The sequence below is a fragment of the Protomyctophum parallelum genome, assembly GCF_964188405.1.
Source record: "Protomyctophum parallelum genome assembly, chromosome: 3".
Classification (NCBI taxonomy): domain Eukaryota; kingdom Metazoa; phylum Chordata; class Actinopteri; order Myctophiformes; family Myctophidae; genus Protomyctophum; species Protomyctophum parallelum.
The window spans coordinates 27,563,251-27,585,051 of NC_139698.1; the positions used below are offsets into that span (position 1 = coordinate 27,563,251).

Here is a 21,801-nt window from a genome sequence, read left to right on the forward strand (position 1 = left end):
ATGATTCGACTTATACATTATAATAAATAAGTCATTTATAAATTATTCTTAAAATTATTTAGATTGATTTGTTTATTAAATAAATACAATATTAAATATAATAATTATTATATTATTAAATATGAATAACTCCAATTAAATGTATTTATAAAATATGAAAAAAATGAGGAGGGGGGAATGCTATCGCCTTGACAACCAATTATTAGCCAATCACAGCGCGGACCGTTCCTCCCGGGCTATGGGATGGATGTGTAGAGTTGCGTGTGACATTTTATTACTCTATCTATGGTGGTGACATTCGTCACATTCCATTCCATCGACACAGAGCAGAGCAGAGGCACATCGTCATCGTCATCATCATCATCATCAACTCGTCTGGAGCCAGGCAGGGAGGGAGGTGGGAGGCAGGCCACCGGTGACGGTCCCGCCAGCCAGTCCAGTCCGCTCCGGGTGGCTCACTGCACGGCCACGGCACGGTGGGTCCACCGCCTCAGCCCCCACCCCAGGCAGGCAGGCAGCAGCCACCATGGCGGCTCCCCTAGCAGCGCCTCCTCTTCTCGAGGACGACTGGAACGACATGAGCCGATTCAAACTGCACGCCGGCTCTTGTTCTGAGCGCCGCCGGCGGGATAATGATGATGATGATGATAATATTATGGAACAAGACGTCGGCCTGACCGAACAACAAAAACAACACGGAGTAGAAGAAGTTGTCGTGGACCTAATGGACGTGCTGGACTTGAAGCATACGGATTTTGAAGAGAGGAACAAAACAATGGACAATTGTTTCAAGTCGACGGAGGAGCTCATGATGGTGGTGACCGACGTGGACGGGAGGCTGTCCGTGTCCGTGTGCTTCACTAATGATGATGATGATCTCATCATCAGCACCGCTCCTGTGAGTCTCATCACAGAGGAAACGCTGTTGAAACGAGACCAGTGAGTGTACTGTATATAATATAATATGATGACACTTTGTTGTTCCCTTTAGCTCTCCGGTCCATAGCGTTAGAAGGAGTTCTCCTTAACTCCTTCTAGCTCTGGTCTGGTCCATAGCCAGCCCAGAGCTATCCTTCTTCTAACGCTGTGGCCCAGAGCTATGACTTTATATGAAACTCTTTTGAGTTGGCTACTGAGGCTGTAAGTGTGTACATTTTCAATCCCTTTGCACTCTCTTGTTGTGAGTTACATTCCCATAAGGGTCCATTTGGTCTCTGACTCCCTGGAACCTCCCCAAAGCCCCCTGGGGGTACCACCAGGACCCCACTTTGAGAACCACCTAACTTAAGTATGAAGTAATAATAAGTAAATGTAGAAAGTTTGTACCAACCAAATGTAAAAGTACTCATTATGGTCCTTTTCACAATCATATTATTGGATTAGTAATGCGTTTTCCTGCGCAAGTGCTGAATTGTTTACCATTCCATTCATGTCAGATCCTGTGTCTGTAGTTGAAACATGACCTTTTACACGATCTAAATGTCTATATAGAAGAGCAGGGAGACAATACAGATTCGACAGAATTGCATTTTATTCATAAAAAAGTTACCTAGTGATGCTTAATGTTGCAGCTGGTAAAGGTGGAGCTGCATTTAATTACTAGTTAATGTATTTCAATAATCTACCGTAGTCAAAAGTATAATATTTGTCTGAGTCTACGTGTCTGTCCCAGGACAGTGTTGTGTCTGCTAAATGTAAATTGTAGTCACTAGTGTAACGTGATCAGCCGCTGGCATCAGGTGTACGTATCAGGTAGCTGGTCGGTGTCCATGGCTAGATGCTTCAGTTGCAGCAGAGTGACATGCTGCTACCTGCAGCTACTTCTCAATGACAATTGGCATCTGAGAGAGCGGAGCATACTCTCTGAAAGACACAGCTAAAGCCTGTCTATTAGACACCAATGCCAAAACCTACTGTAAAGGTGTATTTCATTTGAAAACACACGTCAGGGGTCATTTTGTTAACTTCTACTTGGGCTTTTGTGTGCACCCCAGAGGCCCAGACTCAGACAGATTTTAAGTTGCTGGATTCAGTAGGTATATTTGATTATTCAGAAGCAAGTACTAAAAAATGTACTTATGTACAGTACTTACAGTTACTTTCCACCACTGAACATTACTATGTAAACAAAAGCAATAACTGCCTGGCTTCGGCAGGTGGCGCCAGACACAGCAGTATCAGCAGTGTTTAATGGCACAGAATCAGAATCATAGTTCCCATAGTGTTGTTTCTCAAAGAAGAAAGAAAGAGAGGAAGAGGGGGGCAAGGAGATCAAGGCAGGAAAAAGAAAGTTTGAAATGTACAAGTAAAGCCTCACATCAGATATTGAAGCTATTTCCGTAGACAACGCCCTGGTAACGTCTGTCCCAACAGCCAGGAATCTTGGTGTTGTCCTGGACAGTCAGCTCTCGTTCAAAGCTCACATCACAGCTGTCACTCGATCATGTAGGTTCACACTCTATAACATACGACGAATTAGACCGTTCCTCACCCAGGAATCAGCCCAGCTCCTAATCCAGACAACAGTCTTGTCAAAACTCGACTATTGTAACTCCCTCCTTACTGGCCTACCAGCATGTGCACTTAAGCCTCTCCAGCTGATCCAAAATGCAGCAGCTCGCTTGGTCTTCAACCAGCCAAAATTCTCACATGTCTCCCCCCTGCTCCGCTCCCTCCACTGGCTCCCGGTCGCTGCCCGCACAGAATACAAAACTCTGATGCTGGCATTCAAAGCAACCAAAGGTATGGCTCCCCCATATCTTACAAGTATGATTGAACCCTACAAACCCTCCCGCGCACTCAGATCAGCCAACGCAGGGAAACTGGAAGTACCCTCACTAAAAACGCCGGGACAACGCTCCACACGTCCCAAACTCTTCTCCCTTCTGGCTCCAAAACTGTGGAATGCACTTCCCATTGCAGTCAGAACTGCAGCATCACTCCCAATCTTCCGCCGTAGCCTGAAAACCCACCTTTTCAGACTCCATCATGGCCCATAGCACTTACCCTAACCCCTTAGATAGAATTTCTGTTGGCTTAGATAGCATTTGACTTAGACTTATAGCATGTTATGTAGACAGCACTATAATTGTATTGTATATAGTCATAGCACGCCATAGTACATATGTATAGCATAGTAGTGAATATGTATAGTTTATTATGTATAGTGTATGTATAGTTTCATCATATAGATATTCCACTGTTACCTTCTTAGCTTACGCATGTTTCATGATAAATGCTTTTATGTGATGTATTCCCATGCTTTTGTTCTTGCCTAAATGTAAGTCGCTCTGGATTAAGAGCGTCTGCTAAATGCCTAAATTGTAAATTGTAAATTGTAAATTGAAGCCTTTTTACAATGTCCAAAAAACAACAACATTTTTACACATTATAGATATACTGTAAAGGTACAGCTTTTGTGATTGTATTTATATACTTTAGTTGAAACCTTTTAAATCCTTTGATTTAATTTCGCACTCGCATCGCATCATCTGTAACAAAATGCATTTACTTGAATGCTGTACACGATGAACTAACCACTATTTCAATGTTCATGAGGTCCGACACAATATTTAAATCACAGATTAGAAATGATATGTGCGTGCCTGGCTCAGTGGCTTTTGTTAACCCCCCCCCCCGCAGACTCTGGAGAGATTTGACCGACAACTTTGGCCGTGTGATGCCGCTGGACTGGAAACGGTCGCGGGCGCGTGCCCTCCACCTCGCCGCCATGTTCAGCCAGCCACAGCAAACGGTCAGTTAAGCCTCATACTGTACATCTCTGCTGAGATGATATACAAACCTCATATATATACAAATATAAACCTCATACGTCCAAAACTGTTATTTTTCAGGATTAAGCTCAAAATGTGTCGCTTCACACCACGCTTCGAGCTTCGGGATCTGCTACTTTTGATGCTTGTGTGTGACGCTGTAGTGTGATCAAGTACCATGTTAATTTATGAAATAAACACAAAAAGTAAGAATATGGAGATCAGCGATTTCTGCTCAACAGCAACGATATGCTCTGTCGTACCAGTTGCGTTCGTCGAAAATAGCAGCTCTGCAAGCTCACAACACGTTGCTTCTGCACCACGCTTTGAGTTTGTAGATCTGATTTGTTTCATGCGTCCTACCACAGAGATTAAATGAGGCAATACAGTAGCAACCATCACACTTCTCTCCTCTCTCTTTTGTCTCTCTTTCTCTATCTATATGCCCCTCTTTCCCTCTCTCCTCTCTTAATGTCCACCCCCCCTCTCTCCTCTCTTTGTCTCTCTGCCCTCCTCTCTCTCTTTGCCCCCCCCTCTCTGTCCTAATTTCCCTGACTCCTGCACCTCAATCTGTGCTGTTCATTTCATATAAATCCCAATCATTCATTGTGCCAGCAGGAGGATTTAGTGACATATGATTAACCCCCTCCTGTCCCATCAGAGAGTATGTGAGGAGCTGGTGGATCTGTCAGACGACGAGGAGCTCAGGGAGCAGCTGGACATGCACTCCATCATCGTGTCCTGTCTGAACGACGAGCCCCTCTTCACCGCCGAGCAGGTAACACACACACACACACACACACACACACACACACACACGTTATGTTATATTAGCATCTAGGACTAACCACTAGGGCAAGCCTGGACCTAAGCAAAATATGACTAAATAATAAATAATCTATAAATCTCTACGTACGTCTGTAATCCACGTAACTCGAGAACCGTTCGTCCCACTGACTTCCAATTCGACACACGCGTTCCACACCCCCACAGGGAGTGCAGTGTCGAGTTCATCGGATACGCCGTTGTCCAGAAGCAACACAAAAGCCTCTGCCCTATATCTCAATATATGGAGCTGGCATGTTCTGACATCACAATGATGTTCTAACATCTGCATAGACTCCATATTTGGGCATTCAGAATCTGCACCTGGCTCGCTGATAACAAACTATCTTTACACCTGAGAAAAACTGAATCCATTCTCTTTGGATCTAATAGTAATCTCAGCAAGGCAAATGGCTTCTTGGTTAGAGTGGGTGACAATGTTATCACACTTAAAGATGAAATTACCTACCTAGGTTCCATCCTGGAGGCCAATCTTTCCGGTGATAAAATGGCCACCAACATAATCAAAAAAGTCAACCAAAGAACAAGATTCCTTTACAGGATCTCCTCACTGGTCAACAAAAACACCTTGAAGACCTTAACAGGAGTCCTCGTACAAGGTTTCTTTGACTATGCATGCACCTCCTGGTACCACAGCACCTCAAAGACTTCCCAAAACAAACTGGTCAGGCTCCTACTTGGCCTCACCCCTGCCCACTTTGACAGGCTGGAATGGCTTAGGGTCGACGACAGAGTACAGCATCTTGCAATGGGTCTGGTCCACAGGATTCGATACACCACCAAGATACCCATGTACCTGTCTAGATAGATACTTCCTTGATGTTAACGAAGTCGGGTAGGGTAGGGTAAGGTTTAAAGTTAACGTAAGGACGTGTGGATTGAATATACTGTAAATCAACGCAATGTTACAAAATGTTAGAGAAACCAACGTGTGTTGCGTGCGTGTGTGCATGTCATAGGTCATTGAGGAGATAGAGGAGTTGATGCAGGACTCGGTGGAGCAGGCTGCAGATCAGCACCCGTCCCAGTCGGAGCTCTCTGTGTTGAGCCTGGACCTGCTCACCTCCAGTAACACACACTGCTATGAGGACAGTGAGTATCTAACGTTGATGATTTCCTAGACAAAAACTGGTGACGAAAACAACAAACAGACAAGTCAGAGCTGTGGACAGTTCAGAATCTTTCCTACCAGTGACATACATCACCAGTAGGCAGGCTTACAACGTGTCGTAAGGTTGTAGATCGGCTATTTTTGCAATTTAAATAAATACATAAATAAAGCGTGTCAGTCTTTGTATTTGTCATATCTGCCCTGTGAAAGGTTTGTTCACGAAGCCTAAAAGGCAAACAGAAATACAACATGAATTTATTATGTTGATTCATTGATGTATTTGATAATATGTATACATAATATGCTAGTTCTTTCCATGCTTATACGAGAACCTCGCCGTTTACAGCCCTGTGTGCTTGCGTGTGTGTGTATGTGTGTGTGTGTGTGTGTGTGCTATGTGTGTGTGTGTGTGTGCGCGTGTGTGTGTGTGTGTGTGTGTGTGTGTGTGTGCGTGTGTGTGTGTGTGTGTGTGTGTCTGTGTGTGTGTGTCTAACCAGAGCTGAGGGCCATGAGCTTGGCGGAGCTCAACGAGCACCTGGAAGACGTGGATGCGACCATCAGGAGCTTCTCCGAGGAGCTGATAGCGCAGCTGGCCCTGCGGGACGAGCTGGACTTTGAGAAGGAGGTGAAGGAGGCGTTCATCTCCGTCCTCATCGCTGTGCACAACAGACAGAAGGAGCACCGGGAGCTGCAGAGGAAGCAGAAGAGGACGAAGAGCGGGGCGGAGCGCGTGGAGAGAGCCACGCCCACGCTCGGATCGGTCAGTGTATCGCTTTGCTTTAACATTTATACCTGAGAACAGATTCTACTGTTCTACTGACTCTTCTAATGTCTTTCTGAAAAACGTAATGTTTCTATATCAGTGGTTCCCGAACTATTTCATGTCAACGACCCCAAAAACTATAATGTAATTGGCCGCCGACCCCCATCTGAAAATATATTGTTCCAGGGACCCCGGTAGGAATGTGTAAATTACGTCAGACTTCGGTGCTCTATTGGCTCTGTGGGTGCATAATTACTGTAGTCCCAGCATACATATTCTGGGGGTAGCGTAGCCGATCTACAAGCTCGTAGATGGGCTATTTTTTGCCGAAGATATTTGATGAATATCAAAAATATATTGAGAGAATACAATCATCTATTTTCTGAACCGTCTATAGTCCACCAATAAGACACAGAGTGAGTAGACAGAAATGGTCCCATTTTATAATGAGCATTAGTGAGGACCAATGATATGAACAGGGGACGATTAAGGGGATCCAGGTAAAGCTCAACTTTGAGGCCTCCCAGTAACAAACTCACCTCTTGCTACCCTACCAGCAATCTGGGACACGCAGTTCCTACACTAGTTCACATTCAAGTACTACTTACACACTATTTTCTTTACATTTCCTGCTGCACTCGGACTGATCCAAAAATCTCGGTTCCTTCTTTTGTTCTTTATATCCCTGTCTGTTCCTGCACACAGTGGTGCTTGCTAATCTTTCAATCTTAAGTCAAGGAAAATCCTGCATTCAAAATGTTCTTTAGTCAAAGTACATAAGTACATTAATATCTACTTAAAGTTGCAAAAGTGAAACTACTCATTATGCAGAATACCCATTTGTACACTACATAATAACTGATGATTAACCACTTATTTGAATACTTGGGCTATTTGGAAATGTAATACTACATTTTTTGTAATCCAAATCTTCAAAGTAACTAGTAACTAAAGCCGTCCCTATAAATGTAGTGGATTAAAAAGTACCTGTGAGTGAAGTAGAAGTATAAAGTGACAAGACAAGTAAAAGCACATTGAAATTGTACTGTAGTACTTACAATTTAAAATACAATTTAGGCATTTAGCAGACGTTTTTTATCCAGAGCGATTTAGAGGCCTTCCACGCGAGAACGGCTCGGGATGTTACCCGTTCAAGTTTGAAAACGGGATTAAAGCTTTGAGCGTCCACATTGCGGTTATGTTAATTATGCATGTAGTCCAGACGAGAGCGGTAGAGCTCCGGACACCCAGAGAAAGCTGCGTGTAGTGTAGGCTATATATTATGCACGCCACGTCCTGTAAAATGCATATATATGTGGCATTGTGGCATAATCATTCAGTGGGCATAATCAACTGTAGCTGATGTTTTTCTTTCTTTTCATTACAAATCATTACAATTGTAATGATTTTACATATGCCTACTAATATTCTCATATATCCTCTTCTGCCAGAAGTAGGCTACAAAGTAATGTATAGCCTACATAAGCATGAGATTTGCAGATCTTAAAGCTCACAACGAGGGGCGGCATGATGCATTGTGAACTTTAATATGAGTTTGACTTTGGAGATTGAATATGTATTGTGTGCAGCAGCGCAACACCTCTGAATGTCAGATAATTGCTCGTTAATAGATTGATTGATTCCACCTGCTGCCTGCACAGTCATAGGCTATACAAAAGTATGAAAAAGACGAATTAGAAACAGTGTGCAGTGAGCACTGCGCAGTCAGACCTGCATGCCTGAGAGGTAGGCTACGGACGGTGGCTGTGCTGCCTATCTTTATACTATAGCCTGGCTATATACTAATCTCTTCTACACTACACCATTAGTAGGCTAACAATAATGTAGATCATCCGTCTTTTTCTTGTCTTTCCAGATTGGTAAACACCATCATTTATATCTGTTCTCCGAAAATAGCTCATCTACAAGCTCATGCACTGGCTGCAGATCGGCTATTTTCAGAGAAGAGATTTATAGACATTATGTGCAAATATGAAATAGCTGTGATACTGGAGGTGGAAAGTCTGGTGACGTGAGGTTAGTTTGGAGGGGGCGAGGGGACTATGGTGTCAACCGTTTCAGCAGGCAACATTCGCTGTACACACGGAGTCCCCTAAAACGCCCCTAAAAAGTCCCCTAAAACGCCGTCTCTGAGTGGTAAACTAGCATCACAGGCAAACCAAGAACCTAGCATCAGTCTATACAATGTACAATCAAAATGTGCATTGAAACTATAGGATACCAGGTAAACAATGAAAATAGCATCAGTCTAAACAATATACTATCAAAATAATAATATGTATGTAAAACTATAGAATACTATAGGTAAAAACAATGAACGTAGCATCTGTTTAGATAACATCTAAATTCGTAACATTGTGGTCAAGAAAAATATGGAAGGAAGGAAGGAAGGGGTACAATCAGAGTGAAGTGCTAGCTACTTTCCACCACTGCCTGCATGTTTCCACTTTGCTCTTATCTCATTCCTTATTCTTGCTTTGCTTTCCTCCTTATTTCCTGTGTCTCTTCAGCGTTTCAGCATGGATGGGCTCTCCACCGCCATTCATAATGGCTTCCGGCAAACTTTTGGGAGTGGGGCAAATGAACGACAGGTTACTCCTCCTTACTCTTCTTCGTCAGTCTAACTAACCCAGTGGTTCGGTTCTCTTGCTTTTTCATGCCATGTACGTACCCCCACGTGATGTATATTCCCCCCGCGGAACCCCATCTGTAAATAATGTGTTTCCAGGGACATCCAGACAAGATTAGTGTTGTTAAAATGTTTAGAAAATATTCCACATTTCTCAAACTAGAGGTTTGGGGGCTTTGTGAGCTTACCCGTAGTATACCTCTGTCCCTTTTGTGCCCATATATGGAAATCTCTGTAGCTGTCCGTTTGGTGACATGTGTGCCTTTTATGCCCATATATGGAGATCCCTGATGTCATCAGTATATCATATATGCATATGGATATATCCATATATGGAACTGACAGATATTTGTGTGCCTGATGCCATGTCGACACATTGAGGTTAGGCAACACAGTGGCAGATACAGTCGATCTACAGGCTCACAACACACTCCAACCTGGGCCTTGTGAACGTTATAGATTCACTATTTTCAACTAAGAGATTTGGTGTAGACTCTAGAGGGATAAAAGGAGCTAGGACTAGTCCCTGGGGGACCCCAGTGTAAAAAAGGTATGTAGTGTTTAAGAGTTTAACTCCTCGTCCTTCTGTGTTGTGTCTCAGTATCTGACAACGGTCATCCCATACGAGAAGAAAGCAGGACCTCCATCCATACAAGACCTCCAGGTTCTCACCCAGAGTGAGTACCGGTATCTCCTCTAACTATATAAAGTTCTCAGTCCTAGTATAGGGTTGGTTGATTGATTGATTGAGGAATAAATTAACAGTTTTGGAGAATTACAGTACATTTCAAGCACAACTCAATACAAGACCGTTAACTGTGGACGACACCATAAAGCATTACACTTGTTTACAATAGGGTCCACCATGTTCAATTCATCATAACATTTAGAGACGTACAAATATACACTACTTGGGATCCGGTCATCCGGAACAGAATGAGCAAACTAGCAATAGAATACATGTTCAGATTCAGAAGCATCTTGCATAAAACCCTATAATGAATGAATGAATGAATGGATATTTCATAAAAGCACAAGGTTAAAGCATCAATCTGCAATTTCTTCAACTGGTTTGCTGTATGCATTGGAACAATAATCATAATTCTACATATTGCCTCTCCAGCTCTTTGGACCAATCAGAAGAGAGAACTCATACAGGATACAGGATGAACAAGTGAAATTTTGATGAAACTTCCAATTTCATCACTGTAAAAAAATGAGTAGACAACTTTGGAACACAAAACTGAAAATGTATTTTCTGTTTAAAGAGCTGGAGAGAGGGAGGGGGAGACCGCTGTTATTGAACAAACACACTATAGCAATTTTGTATGACAGTGAAGTGACAATTTATGGACTTTTCAGACTGTTTTAATACTTTAATACTCCCAGGGGCTAGCGTTGGGAGCTTGTCTGCTATTTTCACAATATTTATCCATGGAACAGAGTCAAACTAAATGTAATGGCTCGGGGGGTCCACAGTTCAAATATGATTATTATGGGGGGTCGTGGCCTGAATAGGTTGAGAATCACCGACTTCTACTACCTTTAACAGACCCGTAATCAGCACACCTTTGTTGTGTTTCAGTTCTACAGGCGATGCTGGAGGACAGTGACAAGGTTCCCAGCCTCTTAACAGACTACATTCTCAAAGGTGAATCCAGCTTATGGCGCATACTGTATCAGTAGAATGTATATATATTGTATATTGTTATTGCAGAAACCTCTTATCTCCATACTTTTAACTTTTTTGGGTTTTTTTTTTTTGGGGGGGGGGGTTCCTCAAACGTGACAACCGGCAATAGCAATAAGACACACAATGAAATAAATGAATGGCAATGAATGGCTCGCAACTCTGCTGGCAAACACATACTGTACATGTGTTACAGATTTTCCTCCTATTATGACCATATGGAGTATGGACACTAGGGTTCTAGTGTTTAATGGTTTCACATCAAGCCTACCATCCCACCCACCCATTTCATGTACTTTGGTTACATCTTTCTCTCTTTTTCTCTCTTTTTTAATTTGTCCAATGTCTCACTGCTTTGCGCTCTCTAGCTCTGCTGTAAGAGCAGCGGATGGATGCAGAGGTTTGTGACACATTGCAGTGTGATTCTGGCGCCCTCTCCTGGCCAGTGGCCACTGAGTCTGCATCATTGCTATCTGATCCTAGCCTGGTTAATAAACCAGACTAATATCGCACGGACCGTGGGATATTAGTCTGGGGAGGCTCAGCTTGGATTTAATTTCCAGGGGGGCGGGTTGAAACATTTTCTCTTTGACGCAATTGGTCAGAGCTACTGTCAGTCAAAGGTCTCAAGCATTGAAAGTCACTGTACCAAAGCCCGCCCATATTGCATACCGTGTCCCGAATGGCCGCCCCATTTCTCTGGTGTAGGAAATGGGCGTACAATTGAGCCTCTCCAGACCGTAATCCGCCGGCAGGCAATTTATTTTTGCCAACGGCTGATTCGGTCTGGTTTATTAACCAGGCTAATCTGATCCTGGCCTGTCCCCTTTTTCACTTCCTTCCTTGGTTCCTTCACAGTACCTGTGTAGGGCATGGTAGTCTGTGTGTCACAAGACTACTGATGACTCACTTGTCCACATCACAGTTAAAGTGGACTGGTTGTTGTAATAAAACAATCTAACTTCTCTAACTTCTCTTGTGATGTGAACCTGTTCATTGCTTGTTGACATTTTCCTCGTGGTCTTCCCTTAACACTGTTTAGCATTGCCTGTGATCTCTAAAGTCCAGTATTTTCCCCTCGATCTGCTTCTCAAGTGGTCTGTGTGCAGCTCTCGGCCAGTTTAGATTGCAGTCGCAAAATACATTAATTTAAAATAGATTTTTGATAGATGTTTCCGTCTATAATTCTCCTACAGTACGTAGCTCTAATCAGTCGCAGCTCTCAGCTCTGCTAACTGTCCTGTTGTGTTTGCTGCCAGTGGTCTGTCCCAGGTGAAAGCGAGCGATGATGCCGATTCCCACATGATGAGAGCGACTTCAGGAATGAGGAGACCGTCTTCCAGGTCAGCAACCAAGATGAAAGGGTGTCATTTCAGAGAAATAAAGTGATCACTTAAGGCCTACTTCAAAAATGGAGAGAATCTGCATGAACAGAATTTGAGGTTAAATGTCAACTCTATAGGTGGTGTCACTTGCTCTGGGACCCAATAGCCTGGAATCCAGACTGATTCGCTCCGTTCAGTTGACTTTACTTTTTGAGGGGCACTAGCCCCTCCAAAGTCTGGCTTTCGTAAATTAAACATCATACATCACATTCCGTGCTCAGCCAAATCATCACTATGGGGTACACACAGACGCACAAAGCTGGGCATAGGAGGGGCTAGAGAGTCGCGACCCTTAAAAAACAGCACCCCACGTGACATCATGTCATTTCAGCCAAATCTATGGACTTTTAATGTTTTAATGTTTGCTTAAAGGAGCACTTTAGACAAACATTAAATGGCTTGTTTAAAGAAGCGGGGTGCACCTCACTTCACACTAGTGTGATTTATGATGGTCGCTAGCCCCCCCTATGCCCAGCTTTGTGTGTACCCCATAGTGATGATTTGATTGGCTGAGCACGGAATGTGATGTTTGATGATGATTATGTATGACGATAAGAGCGCCCCTCACTTCACACAGGTGTTTTTTTAAGGGGCACCAGTCCCTTCTATAAACAGCTTTTGTCCCCACACGTCTCAAGATTTGCCATTGACCACGGTAAGAGAATTCCGTTCAAATGTCTGCTAAATTTTGTCCCCGCCCGTCTCAAGTTTTACCATTGACGATGAACGGAGAAATGACGTCAGAATTCCGCTAAATATGATGTAAATTAAACATCAAAACATTAAACCCCATCGACATTGAAGGAAAAATTTACGTCATATGTAAACGAGCAAATCAGCTAACCAATCACAGGCAACAGGCATTCTGATTGGCCAATGAACCAGTGTATGAGATGATGCATGATGATAAGAGCAAAATATGACGTAAATAAAACATTAAACGCCATTGACACTATATATTTTTTATAATACATTTTTATATACTTTTTTTAAAACATTGTATCATCGTTAAATGATAACATAAATTGATGTACGATAACAAGAGCATTTCACACGGGTGTGATTTTTTATTTTCACTCTTGTAGAACTGTTTTAATGTCATTGTCGATTGGATAGTGCTCAACAAATCACAGTAAGTGGAAGTGGTTTGGTCTGGTCCCGCCCCGCCCCGCCTACAGACCAATCAGAATCCTTGGCCCCTGGGTGTCTGAGACACCGCCCCTTTCACATAGGAAGCTTGAACTTGTCTGGATTCCAGGCATGACGCCCCTGAAAGGACTAACTGTATTGTCTTCTCTTCAGACTTAAGCACACTTAATGTATTTCTTTGGATGTGTGGTTTTACCTCAACATGCTCCTTTGTTGTTGTTCTATACCTCATTTGGTTTGATATGGTTTTGTGTCGAACGCGGCAATTGTGCAGACCTTAGTGTAGTCGCCGACCTGTTGTGTTTTTAAATGTTCCCATTCTTGCAGTGTTCATTATCCTTCAAGACGAAAAAAAGGTAAATGCTTCAAGAAATATTTAGACTAACCATATAGGAGACCATAACTATGTTTGGAAAACGTAAGCCTTTCTCACTGGATACCAGTTATAGCAAAGGTATAAAATTATGATAATATTAATACCTTTTAATAATACCCCAAAAGGGTATTCATATGGCAAACCCTGCATTTCAAACAGGAAATTAACAGGGGAACACCTGGGGTCCAAATGGACGCTTGTGGGTCTGTAACTCTGAGTGTGCACAGATGGAACCAAATATGGGTCTATTTCATTCAATATGTGTACTCAGAGTTACATACCCGCAAGGGTAACCGAATGGACCCTCATTTGGTTCTATTTGTACACTCAGAGTAACAGATCCATAAGGGTCCATTCATTTGGTCCCCCCGGACCACACTTTTGAGAAACGGTGGTCTTAGCATTTATTATCAGATGGTGGAGACTGTTAGTTATGGTCATGGGATCGTGACCGAAACCACATACTGTAGCACTGATTATTAACTATGCATTTTAGAGTTGATACTTGATTAAATATGACCTGAACACTGTTGTTATCCTCACTGAAAAAATAAATAGCGTAGACTGGGGCTGGGCAATATATTCTATCGATATTCTGAAATGACACAAATATATCCATATTATATCCATATCGTGATATGAGACGAGATATGATCTGGAGATTTGGGATTATCGTAGTATCTTGACATGGCATAAAGTGTTGTATAGCTGATCTACAAGCTCAGATCTGCTATTTTTTCTATATAAAGAAAATGGATATTATGGCCGCAATGCCGATATCGATGTATTTGCTCAAATATAGCTATTGTGATATTTGATTTTATCCACATTGCCTGGTCCTATAGCGTAGACCTGCCTGATCTGCTATAGGTTATACTGTATGGACAATGAGCTGACATTGTCGTACGTATTTCCATACAGATTTCAAGCTGCCTTTGTCTGAAATTTTTGACATTTTTGACATTTTTTTTCAATGAATGTGATACGAGTCATACGACCAGGCTATTTCTCTGCTTCTTGATTTATTATTTATTTTGTACATACAGTATATCAAATATATAGATTCACAACAACTATCAGATACATTTCGACTCTTCTTTGTTTACTTCATAATTTGACTTTGAGAATAATGAGAATTTGTGCTGTTAAATGTGCAAGAATGTTTATTATTATTGAAGCTCGGGGGTCCGCCGTCTTGGGTGGGGGGAGTATCTTCATTGGAGGTTTGGTCTATCTCCTGAACTTCTGCTAGGAGCTCCATGGATATAGATGCATGAATTCTCAGTGTGTGAGTGAGTGTGCATCGGCCCTTCACTCGTCTGAAGAACCACCTGACTGGTCGCTGTCAAACTCAACGCACATATCACTGAGGAGGAGGAGGGAGGAGGACGTGGCGTGAAGTCAGACGCATCCACGCTTGTCCAGATTAAGAACAACCAATCCGACCGATATGCTCATACTGTATATCTCTGCTGTCGGGAAGAAACCACCTAACTCCAAAATGTTCATTTTTCAGAGAATGAAAAATCTTTAAAAATCTTATATTTTTAAAACAAAGCAATACTGGTGTAGTTCTTCACAGCCGCTCCGCTCATCTTTCTTTAACGCGACCTGTTGTGTGAGTGTGACTGACTGTGTGACATGGAACCACATGGAGCAGAAGAACATTTCTGACACAACTCCATAAGCTGGCCTGTTCTGACATCACAACACTCCATATTTGGGCATGCCTGTGACAGAACTCCATAGGAATAAAGGGACACAGAGAGACACATACATGCAGAAATCTCCATATATGGGCATAAAAGGGACACAGACACAGGTGGAACGGGTACTATGCATTTCCGGTTGTCCAGAACCAGCACAAAAGCATAATTTGTCCTGCTTGACAAAGAACTCCATATATGGGAAATTGGGCATAAAAGGGACACATATATAATAACTGGGGCATGCATTTCCGGTTGTCTGTATATGGATCTGGCCTGTTCTGACATCAAAACACGGGCACTGCTCTAGTTATACTAAAATTGATAAAGATGAAGAGAAAAGAGAGCTTTTGCCAGCCAGTACAATAATGTTTCAAGTTTACACATACAAATTAAATTACATGAATTACCAGATTTACACTCCATTGATAGAATGAGGGCCATAGTGATGACATGATATCCATAATCCATATATGGTCATAAAGGGACAAGGAGAAGAGAGATCTCCATTTATGGAGTACTGCATACATGGTAATAGTTTATGCATGATGTCAGAGCAGTGCTCTCTACAGTATAAAGGTCAAGATAACTGGTTCAGGATGTTAGTTAGAGTTTGTGGGCATCCATGGACCTCTGATCTGCCTGATCTGATACAGTTGAAAGCGTTCTACTAATTTGTAAATCTTTCATTTTGCTCTACCAGGCTTCACCCAAGCTTCACTACGTATACTTTACGTTGAATGGAGCAGCAGCAGCAGAATTGTTTGATTGGTGACATGATGCCACCTCTTCCTCCTACAGGGAAGATGAAGAGAAGAAGAGCAGCAGAGAAGACGGCACCACCTTATGAGTCATGGAATAATGTCCTTCTGTCATCATCAGGAGGACCCTTTGTTCCTAAAACCGTTTACCACCCCGCCATCCTTACGCCTTACGCCACTCCTGACGTAAACGGTGCTGGTGGTGGCATGCAAATGCTGCACATGATGTCACCCGACCAGGTGGCGTATCCAGCGGACACGTCTGCCTATGGAGTGAGCGACCCCGGCGTCTCAGGTCTTCCTGAGACGTCCACCGTGATGTTCGGTCCCCCGCGGCCTGCCGCCACGGCGACCGAAGAGCCGCACAAGAGGCAGCTCCGTCTGCAGAGGAACAAGGAGGCTGCCAAACTGTCTAGGCAGAAGAAGAGGAAGTACGAGGAATCACTCAGGAGTCGTATCTCCATGCTGGAGGCCCAGAACCAGCAGCTGGCCAACTGGGTTCAGCGCCTGGAGTCTTTCTGCTGTCAGTACGATGTCCTCCGTGACGGTTTATAGCCGTAGAATACCACTATATGTAGTGTAGAAGGCCTCAGCTGTTCATTATTGCGACAGAAGGTCGCAGATTACTATATGAAAACTCCAGCTCCATATATGGTTGCAGTCCATTACCCTCGTGACGTCACGCCTCGTCGCACCTACAATCCCTGTTATGCCCATATATGGAGATCCCTGATGTTATCAATATTAAGCCCATATATGGGAATGTCGTGAGTCATGCCTCGTGACACGCTCCATATATGAAGAACCATATTTTGACAGTCTCATGTTGAATGTTAACTCCTGCTTCTCAACTGTGCCATATTCCTCTATTAAGAAGCTCTGTTGTCTCTGTTGTTTTTGCCCTTTAGGGCTGTCTTACTGGTTTAGTTATGTAAGCACAAAAGTGCAAAATAATTGGGGTCAACATTTTTAGGTTCAGCCTGAACCTTTCCTTTCTCACCTGAACCGTTCAGGTGAGAAAGGAAACCCATAAAAGGCTTATACATTGTTCTCACCTAAAATAATAAACAAATAGTAAGTTAACCAAAGTGTGTGTGTGTGTGTGTGTGTGTGTGTGTGTGTGTGTGTGTGTGTGTGTGTGCACTCGCTCGGTGCGTGCGTGCGTGCGTGAGAGTGTGTTTGTGCGTGTGTATGCGTGTCTGTGTAAGTGTGTATGTGTGTATGTGTATGCAGAATATGGCTACATTATACGGTAGAAGCAAGTGGAGAGGCTTGATTAATCAGGCTATGTTTAAAGTTACTGACCGATCCAACCAATATTCCCATATACTGTATGGACATGGTCATGACATGACATCAGGAATCTCCATTGTACTGTATGGGCAAAAACATGTTTCACTTGCACGCACTGCATTCAAATGCCATTGTAGCTAAATATAACCATGCAGGTGTGAAAAGACAAAAGAGTAACCTTTCTTTCACATATTGAAACAACACAAGGAACAAGCAGTTAGGATTCCATAACTCACCTCTGTCACCTTCAGCATGACTACTACTACCTGCACCAGGTTCACCGATGAATACCAGCTGTACGAGGAGCTGGGCAAGGGTGCATTCTCAGTGGTGAAGCACTGCATGAAAATCTCCACCAGCCATGAGTACGCTGCCAAAGTCATCAACACCAAGAAACTGTCTGCCAGGGATCACCAGAAGCTGGAGAGAGAGGCCAGAATCTGCCGCCTGCTGAAGCACGCCAATATTGTGCGGCTCCATGAAAGCATATCGGAGGAGGGATTTCACTATCTGGTGTTTGATCTAGTGACGGGTGGGGAACTGTTCGAGGACATCGTTGCTAGAGAGTACTACAGTGAAGCTGACGCCAGTCATTGCATTCAGCAGATCCTCGAGGCCGTGCTCCATTGCCACCAGATGGGCGTGGTCCACCGTGACCTCAAGCCTGAGAATTTGCTCCTGGCCAGCAAGTTGAAGGGTGCGGCGGTCAAGCTGGCAGACTTTGGCCTGACCATCGAGGTGCAAGGAGACCAAGAGGCCTGGTTTGGCTTTGCTGGGACTCCTGGGTATTTGTCTCCTGAGGTTCTGAGGAAGGACCCCTACGGCAAGCCGGTGGACATGTGGGCATGCGGGGTGATCCTGTACATCTTGCTGGTGGGCTACCCTCCATTCTGGGATAAGGATCAACACAGACTGTATCAGCAGATTAAGGCTGGGGCGTACGACTTCCCATCTCCAGAGTGGGACACCGTGACTCCCGAAGCCAAGGATCTTATCAACAAGATGCTGACCATCAACCCCACCAAGCGAGTCACTGCCACAAACGCACTCAAACACCCCTGGATCTGTCAACGCTCCACTGTGGCCTCCATGATGCACAGGCAGGAGACTGTGGAGTGCCTGACCACTATGCTCGCCACACGCAACTTCTCGGCCAAGAGTCTGATGAACAAGAAAGTGGATGGTACTGTCAAGGAGTCCAGCGAGAGCGCCAACACCACCATCGAGGACGAAGACGTGAAAGCTCGTAAACAGGAGATCATTAAAGTCACAGAACAGCTGATTGAGGCCATCAACAATGGAGACTTTGAAGCGTACACGAAGATCTGTGACCCCGGTCTCACCTGCTTTGAGCCCGAGGCCAACCTGGTGGAGGGCACCGACTTCCACCGCTTCTACTTTGAGAACGCTCAGTCCAAGGGCAAGCTGCCCATCCACACCATCCTGCTCAACCCACACGTGCACCTGATCGGCGACGAGGCGGCGTGCATCGTCTACATCCGCCTGACGCAGTACATGGACGCCCGCGGCCTGCCGCACACCATGCAGTCGGAGGAGACGCGCTTCTGGCACCACCGCGACGGCAAGTGGCAGATCATCCACTTCCACTGCTCCGGATCGCCCACCGTGCCCGCCAATTGAGAGGAAGACCCTCTCCTGCTGCCACCCCCCCCACTCCCGGACCCCCAGCCTCCAGCCAATAGCAGACCCCCCCCAATACCCCCCACTCTCGGACCCCCAGCCTCCAGCCAACAGCAGACCCCCCCTCCCAACACCCCCCACTCCCCAAAACATCGATGCTAGATTCTCCCTCCCAGAGTGTTGTTTACTAATCGTCGCTGCTGGACTGAAGATTCTCGTTGACGTTAAAATAATAATGATAAATATGTTGGTACAGCCAAACAGCCGATCAAACAGCCGATCTGTCCAGGTTAATTTCAAAACACCAGGCTATAAATAATACATTTTAGGACAGACCATAAAATAATATCTGCCCTCGGCACGAGATTGGACATGTCTTGTTTAGGGCCTAGGGGCTGTATTTTGCGTGTCTTAAGTACCAGGTCTTATTTAAGCAATATTGCACGAGAGGGTGTTGTTTAACGTGATTATTGCCACGACAGTGATGCGATAAGGAACGAGATGAAGTCGAGTTCCGCAAGCATCACTGAAGTGGCAATAATCACGTTAAACAACACCCCCGAGTGTAATATTGCAATTCTACAACAGTTACCCTTAAAACTAAGAAAATCGCTGAAAGAAAATATTTTTTTAATGACAGATGTAGTCACTACGAGTCTACGACCACAAATGTCCCAAGAAACTAGCTAGCCTAGCCACCGAGTTTGCTAGCGCTATGGGAAAACAGAGAGGCTGAAGGCTTTGTTTTGATTAGGTGGTGAACAGTGCTGGTTTGATCCACGGCTAGAAACCGTTTCAACCAATCAGATTGCTTCCTCGAAACGACCTGTTGTAGAATACTTAACGTAAGACCTCAAGGCGTGATCAATGCCATTTGGCTATTCTGAGTGGCCAAAGAGCATTGACCACGACTCCAGGTCTTAAGTTAAGTAATAAGACCTGGTACTTAAGACACGCAAAATACAGCCCTAGGATAGGACCCATCTAGAACTCCATATTTGGGACAGTTAACCATGATCAGGTATATCCATCCCAAAATGGGCATGGGATGACTCATCATGACCACATCACGACAACAAGAGAAAGTCAGATGGACCTATTGTATAGTACACTTTCTACTGATTGCATACATTAGACTGAGCTCCTGCAGAACCTCCAGACTATCTAAGTCTCTTCCCCTTCTACAGGGTCTTCCAGAATAACCTTGCAACACTGTATGGAATTCAGACACATTACTGTCTCCACACCCTTGTTGACAGTCCCTCAAAATCCTAACCCTTGTGTCACAGGGAGATTGTGTGTCCAAATTTGGTGACGTGTGGGACGTTCCTGGTCCTAGTCAACCACTTACCTTCTTTGAGACATTTTCTACACTTTATTGTTTTCATATTCTTGTGATATAGAGCAATTTGATATACACAAATTGTCCCCCTGGAGATAATCACAATTTGTCTCGTCTAAAGTTGTCTCGCCCGAGGTCCACCCCACTTGCTGTAGTTGTAACAATGGCGACCGCTGTGCTAGTCGGCCGTCCTGCGAGTGCCTTTACTAAGATAACAAGCTCATGTTCCCCTGTGGTTCTGTCGGCCATCCCAGCAACAGTCCAACAGAGGAAGATCCACCACAGTGACCACACCGTTATACCCAAAGGGAAAGGAGGTCGCTCCTCCTCCAGTGGAGTTGCCGCCACGGTGTTTGGGGCCACAGGCTTCCTGGGTCGATATGTGGTCAACCGACTGGGCCGCTTGGGCTCTCAGATTGTAATCCCTTACCGGTGTGATCAGTATGACCTCATGTACCTCAGGCCCATGGGAGACCTGGGACAGATCTTCTTCATGGAGTGGGACGCCACGAACAAAGACTCCATCAGGAGCGCTCTGGAACACTCTAACGTCGTCATCAACTTGGTGGGCAGAGAATGGGAGACGAGGAACTGTCGCTTTGAGGACGTATTCGTGTCCATCCCTCAGCGGATCGCCAAGGCAGCCAGGGAGGCTGGCATCACAAAGTTGATCCACATGTCACACCTGAACGCAGACATGCGCAGCCCTTCCAAATATCTGAGGAACAAGGCTGTGGGAGAGGCTGCTGTGAGAGATGAGTTTCCTGGCGCTATCATCCTGAAGCCCTCTGAGATGTTTGGAAGGGAGGACAGATTTTTCAATCATTTTGCCAACATGCGCTGGTTCGGCAGAGCTGTGCCTCTCATCGCCATGGGGAAGAAGACAGTGAAGCAGCCTGTGCATGTGGTCGACGTAGCCAAGGCCATCGTCAGTGCTGTCAAAGACCCAGATACCAACGGGAAGACTTATGCCCTCGTTGGTCCCAACCGTTATCTGCTTCATGACCTGGTGGAGTATATTTATGCCGTCGCACACAGACCTTTTGTGGCCTACCCACTACCACGGCCACTTTACCACCTTCTTGCAAATGTTTTTGCGATGAGTCCATTTGAGCCCTGGACCACCCCAGACAAAGTAGACAGGTTCCACACAACAGACATGAAGTACCCGGGACTGCCCGGTCTGGAAGACCTCGGCATCGTCCCTTCCACTGTAGAGCAGAGGGCTATCGAGGTCCTGCGTCGCCACCGTCGATTCCGTTACCTGGAGGCTGAGCTGGACGAGACCAAGCCAGCTAAGACTGTTGCCGATTAA

General features: G+C 44.5%; 3 protein-coding genes across 5 annotated transcripts; all 3 read left to right on the top strand.

The window, feature by feature from the left end:
• The first annotated feature begins 315 nt into the window (after window positions 1–315).
• On the top strand, window positions 316–14,806 carry LOC310855866 (fasciculation and elongation protein zeta-2-like). 3 transcript variants are annotated; one of them, XM_083761032.1, is made up of 9 exons: window positions 318–939; window positions 3,643–3,754; window positions 4,435–4,551; window positions 5,579–5,711; window positions 6,228–6,490; window positions 9,025–9,105; window positions 9,745–9,820; window positions 10,729–10,794; window positions 12,093–14,806. In XM_083761032.1, exons 1-9 carry the CDS (start codon window positions 527–529, stop codon window positions 12,107–12,109), a joined length of 1,278 nt encoding a protein of 425 aa, XP_083617158.1. In that variant the 5' UTR covers window positions 318–526; the 3' UTR covers window positions 12,110–14,806. The 3 variants fall into 3 exon arrangements, with proteins under 3 accessions (XP_083617159.1, XP_083617158.1, XP_083617160.1); XM_083761033.1 differs by lacking the exons at window positions 10,729–10,794; window positions 12,093–14,806 and adding an exon at window positions 9,909–9,967 and having other exon boundaries at window positions 316–939; window positions 9,745–9,859; XM_083761034.1 differs by lacking the exon at window positions 9,025–9,105 and having other exon boundaries at window positions 324–939.
• Window positions 14,807–17,740: 2,934 nt separating this feature from the next.
• Window positions 17,741–19,175, top strand: LOC310856328 (calcium/calmodulin-dependent protein kinase type II delta 1 chain-like). Its single transcript, XM_083761690.1, has one exon. The coding sequence runs from the start codon at window positions 17,756–17,758 to the stop codon at window positions 19,142–19,144; it is 1,389 nt and encodes a 462-aa protein (XP_083617816.1). The 5' UTR covers window positions 17,741–17,755; the 3' UTR covers window positions 19,145–19,175.
• Window positions 19,176–20,640: 1,465 nt separating this feature from the next.
• LOC310856623 (NADH dehydrogenase [ubiquinone] 1 alpha subcomplex subunit 9, mitochondrial-like) lies at window positions 20,641–21,801 on the top strand (the record flags this gene model as incomplete). The annotated part of the gene is made up of 1 exon (XM_083762094.1): window positions 20,641–21,801. The coding sequence occupies exon 1, from the start codon at window positions 20,650–20,652 to the stop codon at window positions 21,799–21,801; it is 1,152 nt and encodes a 383-aa protein (XP_083618220.1). The 5' UTR covers window positions 20,641–20,649.

Coding starts and splice junctions, on each gene's coding strand:
- LOC310855866 (XM_083761032.1), top strand. CDS start 527: ATGGCGGCTCCCCTAGCAGCGCCTCCTCTTCTCGAGGACGACTGGAAC. Junction 940..3,642: donor ACGCTGTTGAAACGAGACCA/GTGAGTGTACTG, acceptor CCCCCCCCGCAG/ACTCTGGAGAGATTTGACCG. Junction 9,106..9,744: donor GTGGGGCAAATGAACGACAG/GTTACTCCTCCT, acceptor GTTGTGTCTCAG/TATCTGACAACGGTCATCCC.
- LOC310856328 (XM_083761690.1), top strand. CDS start 17,756: ATGACTACTACTACCTGCACCAGGTTCACCGATGAATACCAGCTGTAC.